At 40.6% G+C, this 21,935-nt stretch overlaps 1 protein-coding gene across 3 annotated transcripts in view; it reads left to right on the forward strand.

Moving 5' to 3' along the window:
- pde4ba (phosphodiesterase 4B, cAMP-specific a) overlaps window positions 1-21,935 on the forward strand; it is a 175,290-nt gene that overhangs the window by 95,020 nt on the left and 58,335 nt on the right. For 2 of the 3 annotated variants that reach the window (XM_085774853.1, XM_085774854.1), the window contains one exon: window positions 21,475-21,669. In XM_085774853.1, coding sequence (XP_085630979.1) covers window positions 21,475-21,669 — 195 coding nt within the window. Of the gene's footprint in view, window positions 1-4,365; window positions 5,166-21,474; window positions 21,670-21,935 lie in introns of those variants that run through there. The other variant, XM_085774855.1, reaches the window with a different exon arrangement.

The following is a 21,935-nucleotide window of genomic DNA, read 5'->3' on the forward strand; positions in this document are numbered from 1 at the left end:
ATTTTTGATACATTTCCTTCCATCCACCTGCTCCTCTGAACTTTCGCCCCCCTCTTTCTCTCTTTTTGGGGTTTATATTCAAAATAGCTCTTAAGGGCCTGTTGTTTGATCCTGATTTAACGTGATAGTGTGTGTTGGTGTAAGGGAGACAGATTTCATGTGAGAGGTGATGTTGTGCCTGTCAGCCTCTGTCAAATGCATCTGAGATTCTGTTCGCAATCTTTTGTTTTCAGCACATCCAGGCCCTTTTTTTTCTTTTTCTTTTTTTTCCCGGTTTCCCTTATCTGCAGCGTGATATTGATTCAAATCACGAGGACAGAGACAGAGGAGCGGTCTGCCAGCGACAATTTGACAAGCTGCTCTCAAGCCGTCAACTTGGATGTCTGATCGATGTTTAATTATGGTTCTCTGCCTCTGTGTGAAACCCTGATGAAGCTACACATCAAAAAATGTTAAGTGATAAGTGCTTTAATTTCATGCCCTAAAATTACAACCATGCATTGTTCCTCCAAAACAATGTTTAACGATGAGCTTAAATGATCACTGCATGGAGCTGCGGCAAATTTTATCAGCATCCATCCACACAGGCGAGTTCAAATGCCCCGCCCAAGATTTCAGCATAGAGGAGGTCGCTGTCGTGTAATTAAGAGTTTGCACAGATCTATTGACTTTCCCAGCATCCTCTTATCTTGCTATTCGAATCAGAGCCGTCCTACATCACTCTGTCACAGAGCCATCGTGGCTCTGTTATCCAACATGTAATTACATTGACAAGAACAATGTTCACGTCCTGTGTGATGCCAGCTCAAGGTGTTTCCCATTGGGCATTGCTGCTCTGGTGCCACGTCTCACACACTGCATCCTGTCGATGTGAGCTCCTCTGCTGCTCTGAGTGCAGCTGGTGAATAACACATGTACACACTGCCATCTTGTGGATGTGAGCCTGAGAGACTAGTTGATGTTTTTCTATGGAATGATAGTAGTGCCCTCTGGTGTTCATAGAGCAGGTCTGCATGTTTCAGGCTTTCAGATTTAAACTATGCAGGATTTGTAGCTTAACTATGCTACATTTTTACCTTAATTAAACAGTTTTGGAGTAATTGTGATGGTTTAATAAATGGCTTAACTTGTTACAGGGAGAATGGAGGCTCTCTGCCTTCTATGTTCGTGTCACTTAGTGTGTCTCTGCTGAAAACCAACCTTGCAAGATCAGGGCCGGCACCCCGGTGTCCCAGCTCTCGTGTCTGTGGCACTGCAACACAGACACGCCCCGTAATCCATAATCTTTTGTTTAAACTACACAAATATACACGTTGTAACATCGTATATGATATATAACGTTATGCACTGCTGTATTGATTGATTTCTCACCAGCTTTGTTGTAAACAATGCACATGGTTAGGAGGAGGGTTAGCAAAGCAGCGGAAAAGTGACCGGACTTGCATAGTTCCTCTTTTAAATATCAAATCTGAGATTAGCTGTATTGTCTTTTGGGGGACGAATAGAACCAGTATGTCTTAACACAGAATCATCTTTTAATGTAACGTGAGAGTTGTAACAGGTCGCTCTCGGGGAATACTGTAGTTTCACTGGGTGGTTGTGGTTTGATCAACAGGTTTTACAGCAATGCATTCCTCTCAACACACTATAATAGATAATCATAACTGCTGCTATAGGCCATCAGTATTTGTTGTGTCGTCAAGGTTTTGTTTATTCAATGCCAGTATACGTCTTGGCATGATGTTTATTTTTACATCTGGTTCATTTTAAGGCATGGCCAATGAAACCCTGCAGGACCGGATCTTATAAACACAGTCAGTCTTTTTCGCCTGTGTACAGTGACGTTCACTGTTTATTCAGCTGTTTAGTCTCCTCTGAGACTCCACCGGTTCGTCCTGCCAAATCCTACACCATCAGCACCATTTACATGTGTAACTGAGGACTTAAACTATAAATGAGCACTTGATTGTGTTAATAATTGTAGGGATTTTTGTAAAGATGATTATTTGTATTGAGTTTCACAAATTCATGAGTCATGAGCTGAAAGGTGTAGAGGGATTTGACTGCATGATGCCACTAAATTATGTAAGACCACAGAATCAGATTAAATAGAGAGGGTTTTCATTTTTAGGCAGAATTGGACAATCAAATTAAAATTACTACAAAAGACAATTTGTAACAAGACAGTTACAGTAGTTTAAATAACAAGAGGCATTATATTTACCTTTAAAAAAAAAAAAAAAAGGGTTAAAGAAAAGGAAAGTTCTCCTTTACATTTCATACATACATACGTAAATATTCAAACAATGTTTATCTCCTCAAACACACACATTTACAACAACGGTTACTTCAAAGTCAGTTTCCAGGATCTGCAGCAATGGACCATACTGTACATGAATATCACTGTAGTGCAAGTAGAGGCTGTTTCTATATCCTCCTCTTCTATGGTCGACCCTCAGGAGGTCATTAAGGAAGAAAGCCATGGCTGTTGTTGCACGGGACACACACAGCCCTGTGGCTACCGCATCGTCCACTTCTCCCGTTTCTCTTCTTTTTGTGTGTGTTGTGAAGCGGTGTGACGAGCTGTAGTGTAGTGTGGGAACGTAGTAGTGGTTCACCTTTTTTTCCCTTTCCGTCATCGTGCTCCTCCCCCGGTTTGTTTTTAAGTGTTTGAGTCATGTGTCATCTTTCTGTATCGGTTCCAAATAAATGACAAGGAACCTCACTTGACCTGTCTCGACAGGAGTCGGAAGAAACTCCTCCCTTTGTCTTTCAAGGAAGTTTTTCCCTTTTCACGTTCACAATGACTACTGAAGGAAGTCATGAACAAACAGGACGTAGTTACTCACAGAGCTGGTGTCACCTTTTCTTCCGATCAGGTTCATATTTACGTCCAATGTTTACTCACTCAGTTCAGTTCAAGAGATCAAAGGAAATATTGTTCATTTCCAGAAAACAACCGGAAAACAGCCTGAATGGTGTAAAATGATCTATTTTTTGCAATCAAAGATGAATCAAAGGTGTGCTCACTGTTACTGTAAGTGTAATGTAAAACGTGATAGAGAGAAATAAGAGGGATATATAGGAGAAAAAAAGATTATTATTATTATTAATGCTAAAAAAAACATTGACACAATCTGCTTCAAAAATGGAGCTGAATAAAATAATGGTCTTTCTTTATGTTCTATATTTTTCTACTGGTTGAATTTATCATGTCTTAATGCTGATGAAGTGTCTCCTGGGCATTTTCACATAATGACTAATGACTAATTTTATTGTAGATGTTGTAAGTTCAATATCCATCAGCAACAAACAAGATTATTTATCACCTATTGCCAGTAGTTTTTTGTTTTCACTAAATATCAATGCATTTTATTGACCCAACCATTTTGTCCATCTCATATACACTCATTTACCAGTTTATTAGTTCACTTAGCTTCACTTATTGTTTCTGCTGCCATTTCTGCTGCCATTTATTACAAAGCTGCCATCACAGTTATTGTGATATGAGGGCTGGGTATCTGTACTGTACCGTGTCATGAGGCTCTGTCGGCCCCTGTGGTGGAGCCAGATGGCACCTCTTTCTCACACAGACACACACAAACAGTTAAGGTAGACCAGGTTGCCAGAATAACCGCAAATCCAGATTGAATATGTTGTTTAATATATTGTTTTGTTTTGTTCTTTGTTTTATGAAGGCTTTGACTTGATCATTTATGAGCAGTACACCAATATTTAATATATGTGTACATAGGACATTTTTAAAGGTTTATTATGTACAGTTTTTTCAGACATCATAACCTCTCCCATAGAGATTTTTTTTACATTATAATGTGTTGTTATTAACAATTAATTTAATGTTCATGTACTGTTTTTTGGTGAAATAGAATTGCGTTTTCATGCAAACAACTGCGCAGCGCAGCCTGTATTACAATTATAAATTGGTACAAGTCAATGCAGTGCACTGCAGTTAATCAGTCAGTTAGTTACCGATATTCTCCAGGCCATTAAGACACTGTATAAACATTAAAGATGCCGAAAAGCAATTAAACAATCATTAAAATTTTCATTGAGTGATTTTATGGAAAAATAACATTTGCGCAGTTGCTTCCTCATACGGTCAGTTTATCTTTACAGCAACAGTGTGTGTGTAGCTCGCATGCCTCAGTGTATTTTCCATAGAAAGAAAGATTTATGAAGCTAACCCGGCTGTAAAGAATGTATAAGTTACGACTCCACTCCAGCAACTCCACTCCACAACTTTGGATGCTCCTCTTTACTCTGCCGGGCTGGCTGAGAGGAACAGAGCTCCAAACACACACATAGTAATACATACACACACACACCGACATGCACACACCCACCCACCCACCACGGGGAGGAAGTAAAGCCTGTGACGAAGAGAAGAGTCCGCAAAGCGATCAGAGAGCGGACGAGAGCGCGAGAGAGAGAGAGAGAGGGAGGGAGAGTTGAGTGTGCGGAGAGTCAGAGTGTGAACAGGGGTTTGACGAGTTCCTCGATGTGACGTATGGACCGCTGCTTGTGTTGTTGTTGCGTGTGATGTGAGAGTTGTGTGTTTGTAGATCAAGGTGTTTGGATACCTGTTTTTTTGCTGCTTTCACTTGTGCCGAGGAGGGGATGGATGTCTGATGGATAACCTGCCCAGTAACTTTTACCTGACGAGAGGTTTGAGTCAGGTCAATGTGTGACTGTGAAGACTGAATGAGTGATGCATCGCTGTTTATGTTTGCCGAGTGAGTGTGTGTCGTGGAGCTTGTTTTGTAGGACTTGTAACACACATTTGTCAGCTCTCGTTTCAAGGTGCTAGTCTGTGTGACATAGTGTGTGAGTTGCATGCTACAGTGCAGCTGTCACTCATGCTGCTGACGTGTAGGGTGTTAATGTGTTCGGTCTGTGTGTTTTGCGTGTGAAATACTACACTTTTTGACAGTGACACTACCATGGGTGTGTTCCAGTGGATGCGTGCGTTTGTGGCGATGCGTGTGTGATGGTTATGTGCTGCTGGGTAGTGTGTGCATGAGTGCATGCGTGCGTCGCGGGGCCATGTACCGGCGTTCACCTTGTGCCAGAGGAAGGGTTCACTTTGACTTCAGTGAGGAAGTCATCAGGAAACTCCACGCCGCCAACCATGGCCACACTCACAGGTTAGGACACAAACACACACGCAGCCACACACACACAAACACACATGTCAAGCTGTCACTCTGTTTCACACTTTAACACAAATAGATTCTGTCTACTTTTTTTTGTTTTAGCTGGTTTCATGTTGTTATTTAACAGCTTTCTTCTATTTCGTTGTTTCAAATATGTTTATTGGGAAACTGATCACATAACAGAGAAATTAACAGTCGACAATTATGTTTCCATGTTTTTTACAAAAGATGAAAAAAGTAATCCCTGACAAAAAGGACTAATGACAAAAATGAATAGCAAGTAGCTGTCTTCTATTTCAACTTGACTTACTTCAACTCAGTCCTCACTAGCCTTGTAGTTTTTCTCAGAATCTCTAAACTCCTCCCTGCGCCGCATACGAGTCTGGTTTTATGTGTATTCTTACTTCCTATTTCCCATACATTAAGCAATCCTCACATGTGTTTCCCATCATTATACTAATCCCTGGCTGGAATGTGGTTACGTGCACTGTCACATGTCTGGGTGAAAATATCCTAACTTCTGTTAATGAAAAGGTTTTGGGGTGTGTGTAAGTGTTTTTACAGAGAAACATTCTGAATACGTTGCGTGAGAGAGGTCAGTTGTTTGCCATGCAAAGCAGACAGAAAGTGATAGTCTGAATTTGTATATCGGGACTTATTTTGATCACAGCGTGTATTTAGTCGAGACAGTGACAAGCAGACAACCCAAAGGATATGTCAGAACCGCTCTGGGATATGTCAAAAAAAAAAAAAAAAAAATCACCATGACATTGGTCTGCAAGTGTCTTAGCCTTTAGCAACTCTTTCCTATGATAAATCTGACCCTGTTGCCGAGCAGGATTTCTTATCCTTGACCATATTAGTTGTGCCTCTGAACCTCCAGTAATTCCTTTTTATAAACATGAAAGGGAATGGCTCACAGAGGACAACATGTTTACCTAAAACCAATCAAAAAGGCAGAAGAGATGCAAGATAATTAATAATAAGCTAGGAAAGTAAAAAGACAGCATTTTTATTAATCTTTGCCTTTTTTTCTTGTTAAGTACTGCAGACTGTAAAATCTATTAAACTGAAAAAGTCTGAGAAAGGAGCTTCGCCCTTCACACATACAATGTGGAGCGTGTGATGAGGCGTCTTCAGTGGGAATGGTTTAATTTAAGGAGGCAAAAGCCAAAAAGGTTAAAAAGAAAGCTGTGAGTGAAATGTTTTGTAGTGCCCTTTTAAACCAACCCCTCCAAAAAACAACAAAACAAGACAATACAATTTCCCGCCTCCACCCGAAGCGTTGAAACATTTCCAGACCAAATCAAAACTGCGTGTTTTTTCCCCTCTAATTTCGGTCAACCCAACACTTCAAAAATACTACTCAGTTGCTGTTTTCCTTTAAGAAAAATAGTTTTCCTGTTATCATCTTTAAAGCAGTGTACTGTACAACTCATCACTGGAGGCCTGACATCAAAAGAGCGGCTGAGGTGGGAAAAGAGCGAGAATTTGAGTCGACTGGATGGGACCAGAGATGCAGAACAGATGATAAAAAGAATTTCTCATCTGGACTTGAGCCATTTAAGAAAAATCCAGGCTTCCACATAGTTGCTTTATTTAAGAGCCAACAGGACCTACCCTGTTGACACTGAGTTTATTTACCTAAAAAGAGCAGAGCAGGAGGAACAACAAACATCCACATCGGCAAAGACAGAAACTATAGGAGTTAACTTTAGTACTGAGAAAGTATTGATGTTTTCTACAAATTAATGACGTTTTTTCTCACCTTAATTCCACTTAATTCATGATTTTCTGCAATGATTTGAACCATTAATGGGAAACTAACTCCTCCAGAGCGATGTTTACACATGAAAACCAAACTCAACCTCTAGCTATTTGTTTAGTGCCTGAGGTAAGAAATGAGTCTCTGGCATACAGTACAGTATAATGTGTCTTATCACGCCGACAGTTTATTTTCCTATTTGACCAGTTGTGATAAGACATACAGTAGCTACACAGGACAGTATAAGCATTACGACACACAGCCATCCCTTATCGCTGCTGATGTAGATTGCAGTGCAGGGTGCAGTGGCTCTATTGACGGCTGTCTACACCTGTGAAGTGTCTGCACCGAGGTGAGAATTTGTTTGTTCAACACCTTGTGTGTCCTTGGTGCAGAGTGAGAATTAGCAGCAGATAAATACGAAATGACCAACACTGATGTTACTCTATTGTTGTGAACTGTTTCCTTGTCTGTACACAACATCGATTGTACGTCTGTCCGTCCTGGGTGAGGGATCCCTCCTCTGTCACTCACCCTGTGGTGTCTCCCGTGTTTTCTTAGGAGGTTGTTTTCTTCAGTTGTTATGAGGGTCTAAGAGCAAAGGATGTTGTTATGATGCTGTATAAAGCCCTTTGAGACAAACTGTTTGTAAAAAAAATGGGCTGTACAAATAAGCTTGCCTTGATGCTGATGTTGATATCAGTCTTTTTTTTTTTTTTTCTTGAGTGTTTGAGTCAGCGAAGAAATAGACCAGTGTGAAAACCTACATGGCGACATTCACCCCAGGAGGATTGTGGGTATTCTGGCTCAGCTTGAGAGACACCAGATTGTTACCTTGGACTGCTGCACGTTTGAGATGCAGACCTCATTTCTAATGCATATAACATGCCATGGTTAACTGAGACATTTGGTGTTGCTACTGGTAGTTTTCTCGCCGTCATGTCCACTTCTTTTTATCCTTCATAAGAAAAATCTCACAATCCAGTTTGAAGTCATGGAAGTTTAGGGATGTTGAGTTGTGGAGACGTCGTCAGGCAATCCACCTCTGGTTGGGTGGGCTCCACCTCTGAGACTGAGGGTTTCCTGTGGAAAGTACACGACTATACCGAAGAAAGGAGAAGTACACAGATGGCACACTGTGCTGAGCTGCATGTTTGTGCCATTAGACAGGTAGACGGGAGCCACGTGAGCACCGGCGGATAATTACTTCCTGACCTCTTCCTCACACTGGCATGTGAATGTACGATTTATTTATTTTTTTTTTGCTTTTGCTTTTGTTTGTACATAGCCGACAACATAATTACACACGAGCAGCTGCCTTGTGCCAGTTATGGTATGTTGGTGTGCATGAATTAGCCCATATACTGTACTGTAGGCGTGTGTCCCATGCAGGGATTGTTTCTCACATGTCCTGCTAGAACAGATAATCTCCCGGAGAGATGGGCTTATCCAAATATTTGGACAGTGACCCGGATTCCTATGGCACAATAACAAAGATCACAGCATCTTTTTTATCTTGTCCTGCCCGCTTGATCCTTTTTGTTGTTTCCAGCCTCGGCTACTGGTTATATCACATTATAGATGACCGGAATCATTTTCATGCAAGGAATACACATATATGCATGTATCTGAGTATATACATGTATATAATGTATGTAATGCGTATACATTACATACATTATTAATTAAGATACAAAATTATGCATTATTCCTATAAGAAGATAATAAAAGAAAAGATATGTCAAATTGATTGTACATTCTCCAGGTAATGATCTTGTCTTTTTTATATGTAAATAGCCAAACTAATCTTTGCGTACCATCCATATGTAATAAATAAATATCTACTATATCTACTTATATGACTTTGACAAAACCCTGTGCAGTTCCACTTAAAAAGGTGAATGTAAAACAAAATTAAACTCATTTTCTACATCAGCCAAACAGCATTTGCAACAAATCTTGGCTGTATTCACATACCATGAATTATATAGAGCATAATAGAACATTTCAGGGGGGTTTTCAGAGTAAGAGAGAAGAGCAGTGATGCTTCTAACATGATTGTAATTGGTCACTAGACCAAAAACAATGTGACGTAAATAGAGATTTTCAGTCGTCACTGTTGGCAAAATGACCCTAAATAACTTGCCTCAGAGTGTCCTCCATGTTTGTTTGAGGCTGCAACCCTTTGTAATCCGACACTATGTAAAATTTAACTGAACAAAACAGACTCCGAGGCTTCACTTTATATGTTGCTTCATGTTAAATAGCTGTCAGGGTTTGACACCAGGTTTTATTTCACTTCGGTGACCCATTTCCTGGACCTAGAATAACCGCGTTCTCGCCCATGGGAGGGGCTCTGCGCCGCGTTGTAGAGTCTGCGGTTCTGTAGTATTTTATTTGCAGTGCTCTTTATGTACAGTGCAGTATGTTGTTATGGAGATGGATATACACAAAAATGTGGTGAGGATCCGTCAGTCTGCCAGTCATGGCTATGTGGTTTGGGCCTTTGATTTGTGAATGACTCAGCAATGTCGAAATTAACCGCCGCCGCTGCTTGGAAGAGTGTTTTACGATGATAATGGTGATTATCTCAGTTAAGGTTATAACAAGGATACTGGTGGGTACAGAAGATGATGGCAATGATATTATGGTTTAAGATGTTAGTGCCAAGCATGAAAGAAAAAATGAATCTGCAGTGTTGGAAGAGATGCTCAAACCCTTTATACAGGATTTTAACAAAATATCAAAGGAAGTATCCTGCATTCAAAGTAATGCTCAAGTAAAAGTACAGAGGCAGCAGCAGCAGCAGCAGCAGCAAAGTGTATCTAAAATATTAAAAGCAGCATTTAATTTCTCAATCTAAAAAATGCTCCTGTGTCTGACATATATGCACTACATTCATTCATAATTTTCTCTGCTGAATAGAGGGCTGTGTGTACTGTATGATAGAGTTGTAGTCCCTGCACACACAGTTCAATATGGAGAAACCACAGACTGTGACTGCGAGTAGCCAGACTGTACAGAGCAGGGACTGTAATGGAAAACAGATGCTACACTGCAATTTACAAGCCCAGGAATTATTTTAAAAGCAATGTCTTGTTAAGTTTCTCCGTCTTTTTCATGTTTCTTCTCCGTTCTCCTCCGAGTTAAAAGTCATTATCAGTTCCTGTGTTTCAGCTCTAACAAGTGCCCATCATTTTGTCGGCCTCGGCTCTACGTATGCAACCTCTCTCTTCACCCACACACACACACACACACACACACACACACACACACACACACACACACACACACACTCACACACCCATAGCCCATAGCTCCTGTTCCTTAACTCATTGAGTGCCAACCACGTAATTTCTCGTTTTTCGTTCCCATGCGTTGAGTGCCAAAAACGAAATTTTTCGTTTTTTGCTTTTTTTTTAAATTATGAAAATAGACACTTTAATACACATTATATGTAAATTTGGGGACTCTACGACGAGGAGAACTGAAATAGATGACGATCAAAGTCACATGACAGCTCATGATCTGGAAGTTTTTATCATAACTCAGCTTCTGCAAACGGAGTTCTGCATGCAGATGCAGCGCAGCTGCGCCGCAGCTGCTCTGCTCTCACCCGCGAGGCTGCAGCAGCTGGGAGCTGAACCAGGAAGCTCTCAGCCCACTGTCCCGCCCGGTCTTCATCTGGAGCAACACCGTGTCCTCCCCAAAGTCCTCCCGCGGTAAAATCTGATGGTCTCTGGGTCAAAGCAGACCGGCACCACCGACCCGTACCACAGAAGGACCACGACCACCGGCGGGACCGGTGTTCGCGAGCCGCTGTGGCCGGCAGAGCCTCACGTTCCGCGGCGAGAGGCTGTGACACGGCACGGTGCGTCTGTGTTATTGTTGTTTAGTGGCGCCCCCCCCCGCCCCCGATGGTGGTTTTGTGAATAGAACAACAATTGTTGTGTATATTTATCTTATACGAGCCCTTTGATCCAGAAATGCGAGTGTGAGAAGAGCGACAGGCACAAACAGCGCACCTTTCATAAAAGACGCTCTATCTCCTTTTCTAGAAAAAAAGGAGGGATTTTGGTGAAACCCAGCCATGTTTAGCTTGACTTTTCTCAGGAACGGAGGCACGTAGAAACAAACGGTTTGTGGCCATTTGAAGGATAAAGTTAAACCTTTCAAATGAGCCACAGTATGTGTTGGTGGCAATAATATAGAATACACTATGGCTCTAAAATAAAAAGTCAAATATGGTCTAATTTGCCGGTACACTTGACTAAAACTTTGGAAAGGAGCGCGGCACTCAATGAGTTAATAATAACCATCGTCATCACACCTTTGGCCAGTTCTGCTTTGTGTTTCCTCATGTGACATGTGAGGGCTGTGTATTTAGACTGTACATGGCAATGAGAGCATCTGTTAGATGACTTTGTCTCTAAATGTGCATGCATAATGACTTGGCACTAGACCTGATTGTGTTAGTGGCCTAATTACTATTAATATGTGCTACATCCAGTGGGAGATTTCTTTTAATTTTGGAAACATGCATAGGGTCACAGGACGTACGTATTTTATTCTCAGGATGTTTTTGTCTTATTATAACTTGTCTGAACTGTTTTTGATCAACAGTAGCTTATGGATGCAATGATTGTAACAATAAATATATTAATTTTGGAGTATTTCAAGCAACATTTTCATTTTTCAACTTGTATGTACTTGTGTGTTCCACTTGAAAATGTGTTTTGCTTGTTACTGTTTCACTTGGACGTTGGAGCTTCACTTGTGCATGTGCAGAGTTTAACATTAGACAGTGTTACACTGTTTCTGTTTAACTAAGAGTATGAGTTAGTGTTTCCTCCTCTATATAACTTGGAACTGTGATGCACATACACTGGGAACTGACTTTTCAGTTTCAGTTCAGTAATCGGTCTTACATTCATACACACTATCTGCACACATTCTGGATTTTAAACTGAGGTTGATGCTATTTTAGGAAGTTTTAACTGCATAATTGAACTGTCTTGTCGGTTATCGTAGTTATTATAACAAGCAGAATAATTTAATATATATTTGGCGGTGATCCTAGAGGAGTCATGGTGTAGCTTTGGGGCACAGCTTCCATCTTAAAGCTGCAAGCACACATCAGGGCTGCAGAAATACCACATGGGAACAGCAAGACCTGTGATCAGCTGTGGTCGGCTCGCGCTTCCTGTGTTTTCTCTGATGCCGGTAGAGATTGTTGACCTTAAAAGACAACGATATGTTGAAGAAAGACCCAGCCATCTCTAGTTTTGTCAGTTCAAGTGACATTCACTGCAAATCCTCCCCCTCTGAGTGAATGGATCAAAGTAAATGCAGTAGTAACGTGGATAGAGTATAACTCATACATACACATACCCCACCACCATGTGAATGAAGTGGGTGTAAAACCCAGTAACTGATCTATAGCGATAAGAGCAGAACAATATCTGATCGTGTGTGATGCAGCATGTCTGTCTAGTGTTGCTATCAATGAGTGAAATCCAAAGCTGAGGCTATTGATCAAAAGCTGCGCTGTACTGTAGCTGATCGCTGAGGGTAGCAAATCGTTGCTTTGGTGAAGAAATAAATAAATAAAAGTGAATTTCTGGCATTGATAATTTCATACTGACGCAGTCCGTTTCCAGAGTGATGTATTTGGATGGTGTGGCAACTTGAGTTTTACTGTTGACATCATTGCATGCTTCATCTGAAGTAGCCTAAAGCAGGAGTTGTGCACCTTTTTAAACAAGTTAGTCACAAAGACAAACAGATGTGCTGCAGACTAGACTGGTTTACGACGATGACATGATTGACTTTCAGTATTTTCGATCTCTCGTTTTTACAAGTTCGAATATCTGCATGTAAACTTCAGAATGTGTGTGTTTACGTTAGCTGGGTAATCAAAACTATTTTAAGACGTTTCAGCTGCAGATTCATGTAGGGAATTTTTTCTTATTGCAGTCTTTGGAAAATCAAATCGACTTCTATTTATGTCCAGTCTGATGGGATCGCACAATCAGTTCATCCATCCTTGTGGGGCATTTCAGAGTTCTGGCACATCTCACCGAGCTGGATGGTTTTGACAGAGGCTTCTTTTTAAGATCCACTGTCTGGCCAAGGCATCTGTGGTTTCTTCTTCAGACATTTGTAAGGATTGTTGGACAGCAACATGTTGTGTGTAATACATTTTAATCAAGAACAATACACTCACAAAACTGTGGAACAGATGTTCTTTATTTATCAATGTTCATGCCACAATATTGTGAACATTAGTAGAGTTGCACATTTAGTAAAGGGACAAAATCCAATCCAAGTGTGCGTCAAAGATATAATGTTTAAAAACCTTGGCGAACACTAGGACAAACAGGAGGTGTTACCATGGCACCTCTGTTTGCACAAGCTGACAGACAAATGGTCACCGGATTCCGCCTCACCATAACACACAGGAAGGAAGAGATTAATTCAAAGTATAAGAATGCTTTCTCTCCCTGTCTGCGACACTCGGCTGCTCTCTCATTCAGAAAGCACAAGCGTCTGTTTCTTCTTAACAGACCTATTTGTGTTCCAGCTTTGTACGGAGCCAGGTAACCGGCATTTAAAGTGTACAGTAGGATGATTTAGCAGTGATAGTAAGAGGAAGAAATTCCAGTAAGCATGAATGAATGGATGGATGATGAATGAACCGATTGGTTGATCAAAATACACCCACACTAATTGTATGATGCTTTTTCCATGTAAATACACTCTTTTGACATTCCTCACTTTTCTTCCTTTAAAGGAGATCTTTGTTAGTTTTGCTTTTGCTACACAGCTAATGTTAACCATGAGCAGTTTCTGACTTGCCAGTCTTGGGCAAACAATGTGAGTTCGGCATCAGACTTTATTCCGCTGCTTGTCAAGAGCTGCAGCCAGTGGTGAAAAACAAGCAACCAGCTTCTGTTTCTATCATTTCTTCTATGTACTGTAAGCTACGTCCAGCCCGTTTTCATCACTTTCCGATACCGATAGTCACTGTGGTGTCCAGTCTTCCCTAAAGAAGTAGCACTGGTCAGGTGTGGTATTATAATATTATATCTTGTCTTGTACATATGCAACCATTTCTGAAGACTGGTACTGTAAGTGAGCAGCTGTTAGAGCCAACACTGGCTATGCAGCAATAGCGAAACTTACAAGTTCGTAAAGACTCAAGTCTCATGTTTTTCTTGTGAAAATCAAATAGGTTTCATAGAATATTGATAAGATAACAAACAAGGTAGGAAACATTTGAATAGCTTATAGTAGGGATATGCTTTGCAGATGCTTGGTCTCAGGTGTGTAAAAACAATATTAAAGCTTTTCACAGCAATTGACAGAGAGGAAAAACAGTTAACTTGTGATGACCTGACCTGGACTCACCCTCAAGGACCTGACTCTCAATTGAGGCTTAAAATGGGACTTATGCACCAGTCCCTTCCCTCATTGTGTATGAGCGTCTTCTCCCTGTACGCTCAAATCATCTGACAGGATACTGTCCCGCACTTGTGCCACTGTACCGGTAAATGAGTAGGCAAGTGGTGTCTGTCAACAACACCATTGTCTCAGAGCTGGGAAGTGGAGTCATTTCCGAGGAAAAAGGCATTAAACATTTGTCGTACAGTTTTCCATCCGTCTTCACCATCTTCATTTATGGCGTTGTCTACTGTTTTTGTTATTCTTGACTGTTTTAACACATCGTCTGCGCCTGGTTTCCACTGAATTTCTATTGAAGACTCACCATTTACACAGAATTTTGCTGCATGCATAGTAGCCTACTTTCGGTTTAGACATAACTACAAATCTAAAGTGCAGTTTATGTCCCTGATAGTCAGTATTTAGCTCAACATCATCCAACAATGATATACAAATCACATACTGCCCTGCATTACATCTGATAGCACCTAAAATATCACTCATTAAACTCCACAGGTAGCACAAAGTACAGAATATTTTTTAAACCAATTTCTTTAACTTTTTAGCAACTTGAAAACTGCAACATTAGTTATTTATAATCTTCAAACCTGACCTCATCATTCACTACAGAGTAGACAAATCAGGCCTTATATTTATTTATTTTTAGTAGTAGTAGTTAGTACGGTAGTAGTATTTTTCTACATGTATCTCTATCTAGTATGATCAGGAAGAGGGAGCTTTTCTTGATATTCCTGTCCTAAAAAACATAAACTGAGAACATCTCTGTTTTCTCACGCCCAGGATTAGTTTCTCTGTGTACCAGTTAACACCAAATTATTACCATCAAGTTATTTGCTAATGCTTTATAGATGATTTAAAAGGCTGTGATAAGATCGGCCCCTCCAGTCTGATGTAATGTTAGATAACAAATTTTGTTATGATTACAAAAAAAACAGAAAAAAGATGGCAGCAGACGCTGTTTTTCATTTTCACAGCCGGTTGTTCTCATTAAATGAGACAATTATTCACTGTTCTCATCAACAGTTCATGACTGATCCTGAGGGTCATTAGTAAAAATGATTTATCAGTACCGGTGGTCACAATGGTTAGCCTACTTTGTGTTTTCTTTCTCTGTCATTCTGACATTTACTGTAACAATAATATATGATAATCAGTTAAACAAATAACAAAATCACATTAAAAAACCCAACACAAACAGACTAAGCCACCGCTGTAGCAGACACCAATACAATAACCACGTCAACAGGGAGAGGGCTTCTCTTCACTCTGTCAGTCAGTTCGTCGTCCTTCCTGCGTATCCATCAATCAGCCGGTCTGCTCATCAGCCAGACAGTCGCAGCTGGATCATGGGAAAGGAATGTCGTGTCACCCTGGCGATGATTCTGAGGTCAGAGCGTGCACTTCCTGATTGCTGTGGCGAAACATAACACTAACGAACGTGGCTGTGTAATTATGATCGCAGTTGGCTGGGCTAACTTGGCCGTTGCCAATTTCTAAGGAATCGGTGTCCCCTCGGGTTTCAAAGATGACTTACTGCCATGACGTAACATTGATAAACACAAATGTGCGTCATACAACCTGGTGACGCTTTGATCCTTTTCAACCCTCATTTACACTTTGTCAGATTCCCTCAAGTCAAGCTAGTTTGACTGATTATTCCCCCTCTACCACGGAGGCTCATGATTGCAATACAGTTTTTGGCCCATGTTTGTTTTGATCCCTCAGTAGTTTATAGACACAGAGTCTCATCCTGTCTCTGAGGACAAAGCTCTGTGTCTGCTTTACATAAAAAGGAATTGGAGGTTTGCATTTTATTTATTTTTTTACATCTGTATGTGTTAATGTGTAGAGAAAGAGAGAGGGATGCCGGAGCAAAGAGAAAGCATGAGAAAATGACATGAGTGAGAATGGTTTCCCAGACAAAGGCACTAATCCACTAAACCACCAGGACACCCCGTTTCATACTGGGGGGGTCTTTGTTCCCAAGGTCTGTCTCTGTGTTGTTATTTGAAGGGTAAATTCTTGGATATCCCTTCTTTGTCCTGTTAAGCAGACCAGTGTCAAAACACAGCCGTAAAATAGATGTGCTTGTTTTTTTTCTTGCCTTTCAGTAATTACAGGAGAAAACAATTACAAAGCAGTTAGATAAGCCTGTTTTGTGTGTGTGTGTGTGTTTTTGTCCAAAGTTGAACACATTATAGCAAAATGATGAATGAAGCTCTGAGTGTTTTCACAACTTACAACCACAGCTCACAAGTGTTCATTCAGCCAGTGGAGCTGTAGAGAGAGTGAGAGACGCATTTGACAGTGTAACCAAGTCAGTACTTGGACTCTGGAGCTGAGATTATTCTGTTACACACAGTACGTTTCTCTTAAAGGTTGAGAATTAACTGCTAAGGTCAAGTAGTTAGACGTGGTTACACAGTTATTTCAGACTATCGGGGGACTAAACGTTGGCATCCATCGATCCCCCAGACAGTCACAAAAGAGCCTTTGGGCTGTTCTCTGTTCAAACCTTATTTCTTTGGTAAAATCTTTACATGTTCTTGCTTGAGTTTAGAGACTTTCCTGTCAGGATTTACTGATGGATCAGTCAGTGGAGCTCTTGCTTGCTCTTAGAGTGTTATAACAATTTGAATCACATGCAGACTTTGTTTTTTTGATGAGGAATAATTTGTGAGAAGAATTTCCTTGTACTGTTTAAGTGTTTTCAAACCGTTTTTTCCCATGGCTTCTCTGCATTCACTGGAGCGTAGACATATTTATTTAACTGCGCTCTGCAGAGTTTTGATGTTTATGCTCCACTTTTGTTGTCAGTGCAACTTCTTTGATGAGACGTTGCTTATGACAAAAAAATAAGGGAAATCACTCTTGTGGTGCCTCAGGCCCGTAGTTGAGGGCACACACTTTGAAAACCACTTCCATAGTAAACTTCTTGCTGTTTCTGGTTTATCCATCAGTTTCTCTTTTAGTAACTGGTAGAATCATTTATCATAAGCGGCATGCTTTCCAATCTTTAGCCTGAACCAGCTTTTGCTTTCCTTTTTAATTCTGCATCATATACAGTAACCTAAACTTATTTTAGTTATTTAAAGGTGGTTACCTTAAGGCATCTTAAAGGGATAGTTCAACGTTTTTGGCAAATTGGCCCATTGCCATAATCCCTATAGTTTTAGCAGTAGGTTCGTTACCTTTAATTGTTGGTGCAAGCTATTTTTAGGACGGCGGAGCAGAGCCGCGAGCTGCTCAGAGCTACGCTACGGAGGCTCAAATACACAATCCAACAACTCCACAACGCTCTGGTGGACAAGTTGTGACCTGCATATTCATCACGCTATGAAAAAATAACGGAACGTTATGAGACAGAGTTGTTTTAGAGGTAAATTCATGCAAAACTGGTGATGCGCGTGCCCGTTGGGGGCAGTTTTTCAGCAAGCAGTCTCTGCATTTGCCTCTAAAACAACTCTGTCTCGTAACGTTCTGTTATTATCTCATAGCGTGGTGAATGTGCAGGTCATAACTTGTCCACGAAAGCGTTTTGGAGTTGTTGGATTGTGTATTTGATGAGTTTGATGAGGGAAACCAAGAAATCCCAGTCTCCATAGCGTAGCTCTGAGCAGCTTGCGGCTCTGCTCCGCCGTTCTAAAAATAGCTTGCACCGACAATTAAAGGTAACGTACCTTCTGCTATGACTAAAGGGATTATGGCAATGGGCCAATTTGCCAAAATGTTGAACTATCCCTTTAAAAGTTATTTATTTTTTAACATTTAACTAGTTTGAAAAAAAAAATCAACAGATTTATCAATTGTCATTATGATCAGTGGTCTAAGCCCTTGTATCTGTGAATCTATAGCCGTGCAGGTCTGTTTGTACTGTATGTGAAAGAATACACCTATACATGCATCTTTAGTTACTGTATCACTTCATTGAAATAAAATTAGCTAAAGTAACTGATCACAAATATAATTCAAACTCAAAAATGCTGTCATTGTGCATGTGTGAAGATAATATGTAGTCTGGTTTCTCAGCTTCAACATTAACGTGTGTGCAGATCTTGCGTAACACATTAGCTGTGCTGAGGGTGGAGGGCTGTGATGTAGCTGTTTTTTTCCTCCTCTCTCGCTCAGCTTCTGGTAACGGCACCAAGCTGCGTCATCATAACACCTGAACCACAGCTGTTACCTTCTTACGTGACTCGCATGACTGTGAAGACGCTCTCTTGAGGATGTGACTCAGCTCATGGTCAGGGAGGAGCTGAGGCGTTGATTTAGCAGCAGTTGAGCACATGACGGATCAGCCATGTAGCTAAAATCACACCATGTGCGTATGACTGTGAGTTTGAACCTCACTTGTAAACACAGTATGATATTACACAATTTCTCTCCTCCATCTCACGGGTCTATTCCCACTGCATCTGATTGTTTTTTTTGTTTGTTTTTTGGCAGCCATGGCAAAAAACACAGACTGACTGGGTCATTGTTGTGTTTATTGGATAGCTGCTTCTTTCTCTGACCCTGTGAAAATGTGAGCTATTTTCTACGAACGTCATTTAAGAGGACGAGCTGACAGTTGCGAGACAGTTGTGCGTTGTGGTTGACTCGACTCGCCTGCACTGGCTCCAGAATTAGTCGCTCCTACACGTGATCAGAACACACAAAGCACTAGATCGACCTGAGGGCAGAAGTACTCAAGCATTCAATGCATGGTTCATAGTGCAGGCATGCATGTGCATGTATATATGAAGCGTACACACACTGTCTTTCCTTTTATTTATTTATTAATTATTACTTCCGTGTGTCTCTGTGGCATGTTTAGAAATGGAACACATGGAGAGGAAATTAAGCAGAGAAGATGTTTAAAGTGAATTTTAGTACCACGTCATAATTCTCAAAAGAATCTTCTTCATCAGGCAGCAAAAGCAGCTACAGATCCTTGTAATTTCTGTCATCTCACTGAGTAGGTATATGTGCTCAAATTGGTGTATTAAATTTTCTCCTTTTTTTTTTAACTGTGTATTGTATTGACTCATTTATTCAGCCTCCCCCTCCCCACCCCACCCCCCTTTTACACTGTTGTCCATAGATTCCACATCGTAGTTTAGCATAATCATGGCTTATTTCAATGTGTCACACCAAATAAAGGTCTCAGACAAGGTTGGCTTTCAGTGGAGATACTTATATAAACAAGTAGGTTTGAATTTAAGTCGTGTCTTAGCTGGAATGTCATTTTACAGCTTCCCAGTCTTCACTGGTCCAGGACTCTGCAGATAGACTTTAACAGACTCAAGACTCGGACCAAACATCATCAATTTTAGCCTCTCTCCAGAACTAACTGATAAAAGTTTAACTTTAGACATAGATGGTATGTCTTTGCTCTCTGTCCTCTGGGCAGAGTTTTTGAGATTCAGAGCAATAGTTAAAAATCCTCTTAAAACTGTTGTACTGTTTACATGTTTCCTTTGTATTTCATTACTGTGGTTTGTCCACTTTTGAGGCTATTTAGTTTACCTTCTGTAAAGATGTTTATATCTATTATAAAAAATAATTTAGATTCCCATTTCACTTGCCATAAAAGGAAAAAAACATGCAAACTTAAGTCCCAATTCAGTCATCAATGTCACAAATCGTTGAGTCACTATAATTAATGTGCAGATGTGGACTTTTAATGCAGTGAAATGCAGTATGAACATAAATCGACTTGAATTCTTAATCAAAGTAAAAACCTAATTCATCATCATGGTCATAATGTGAGAATAGTTTTGCAGCTGCAGCCAGTTCAAGAGAACTTGTCCACATTGTGGGTCTGTACTTCCTATTGTGTAGATGAACTGATGTGTTTTTTCCATTTTAGGTTTCATTACGATAAACGGAAGAGGGAACAGTGACACGAGATATTAATAGCTGATCGTGCAGCTTTTGGAGTTTTTCAGTTAATATTATGTGTTTGTTTCTTGCTGAAGTTTGTAGTGTAACCAGCGCTCCGTCTGCTGGTGTGTGTTTACTATACAGTTCAGCTGAATGATGGCGGAACAAAGCGATGAAAGAAACCAAACTTCAGTGGAAAATGGACAAAAAATAAATAAAAGTCACACACACACACACACATACACACACACACCCCGCTTGTTCAGAAATTGGCATCTGGGATGATTCACCAGGACCAGAAAAATGGAAACCATCGTCACGATGATCTCCCTCCTCATTCTCCTCCTTTATGATGATTTAATGAGATCCTCCCTCTGTCTCACTGATCTCCAGACTGATTTTAGACTGTACACTTTACCATGTCACTCTGTCCTTTCACGCCGGGTCATGTCAACTCAATTCCTGTATGTTTGCGGGGGAGAGTGTGTGTGCGTGCAGCTACTGTGAATATTTACCACTGCCTACAGTACGACTGGTCTGTAAATCATTGCACAGAACACAGAGTCCAAAATACCTGTATGGTACCAGTATAATAGAGAACCAGTATCGGGTTGGCTGGTTTTGGATCGTCAGCTGTTTCCAAAGTTAAAAATAAACACAGTAAAACTTCCTTTAGTCGCTACTGTATGTTGCCCAAAATAAGAGCAGAATGCTGGAAGGTCTAGGACTTGTATATTGCTGATTAACTTTGAGCCATACCTCAAGACCTTGTCTTATTAGGATCCCGTTTTGTCTCTAGTTTGTTCGTTTTACCGTTTTTATTTTGTGTATTTTTTAAAACTGGTATTAGGTAAATGAGCTGTACATAGTCATGCCATAATTAGGTGCAGCTACATGTGGCTGCTGCTTATCTCTGAAGGGGATTTTGATACTGACACAACATTGACAACATTTCACAATAATGAGTCAAATATCATTTTGTTTATATTTTTTTAAAGATCAGAGGCGGGGAGTTTACTGGCAAAAATTCCTGCTGAAATTACGAGAAAGATAAAAGTAGTAATGGAGATTCATCTGCAAGGCAGAAAACCTGCAGTTGTTTGCCGTCCACTGTCTTTCTTTCCTCTCTGGTCTGTTTCTCAATGTTTCTGTAACGTAGCTGTAGTGACAGAAATCTAAGACAACATATGTTTTTGTGTTTTTCAGTTTTGATGTGGAGAATGGCCCATCCGCCAGCTGCAGCCCTCTGGACCCTCAGGCCTCCCCAGGCTCTGGTCTGGTCCTCCACACTAACTTTCCCGGTCATAACCAGCGCAGAGAGTCCTTCCTCTACCGCTCCGACAGTGACTATGACCTGTCACCCAAGTCCATGTCACGAAACTCCTCCATCGCCTCTGAACTGTAAGTAGAGACGGATGAGAACAGCGTAGCAAGCACACTTGATCACAAGTATGTACATGCAGCGGTTGACGGGTACAGAATGACTGCACATGCGCTGGCAGGAGGCCAATTATTATCTATTATCTTTTACCACATTTTTAATGCAAATTCCTGTTTTCATGCATGTAAATGTAAATTTACATATTGTCAACTCACCTACAAGTAGTTTCTTATTCACCTGCTGCACATTTGGCCCACCTACCCTAATACCAGAGAGAGAGTAATAG

This window comes from Trachurus japonicus, chromosome 4, assembly GCF_045865225.1.
Source record: "Trachurus japonicus isolate A0001 chromosome 4, Traja_1.0".
NCBI classification, from domain to species: domain Eukaryota; kingdom Metazoa; phylum Chordata; class Actinopteri; order Carangiformes; family Carangidae; genus Trachurus; species Trachurus japonicus.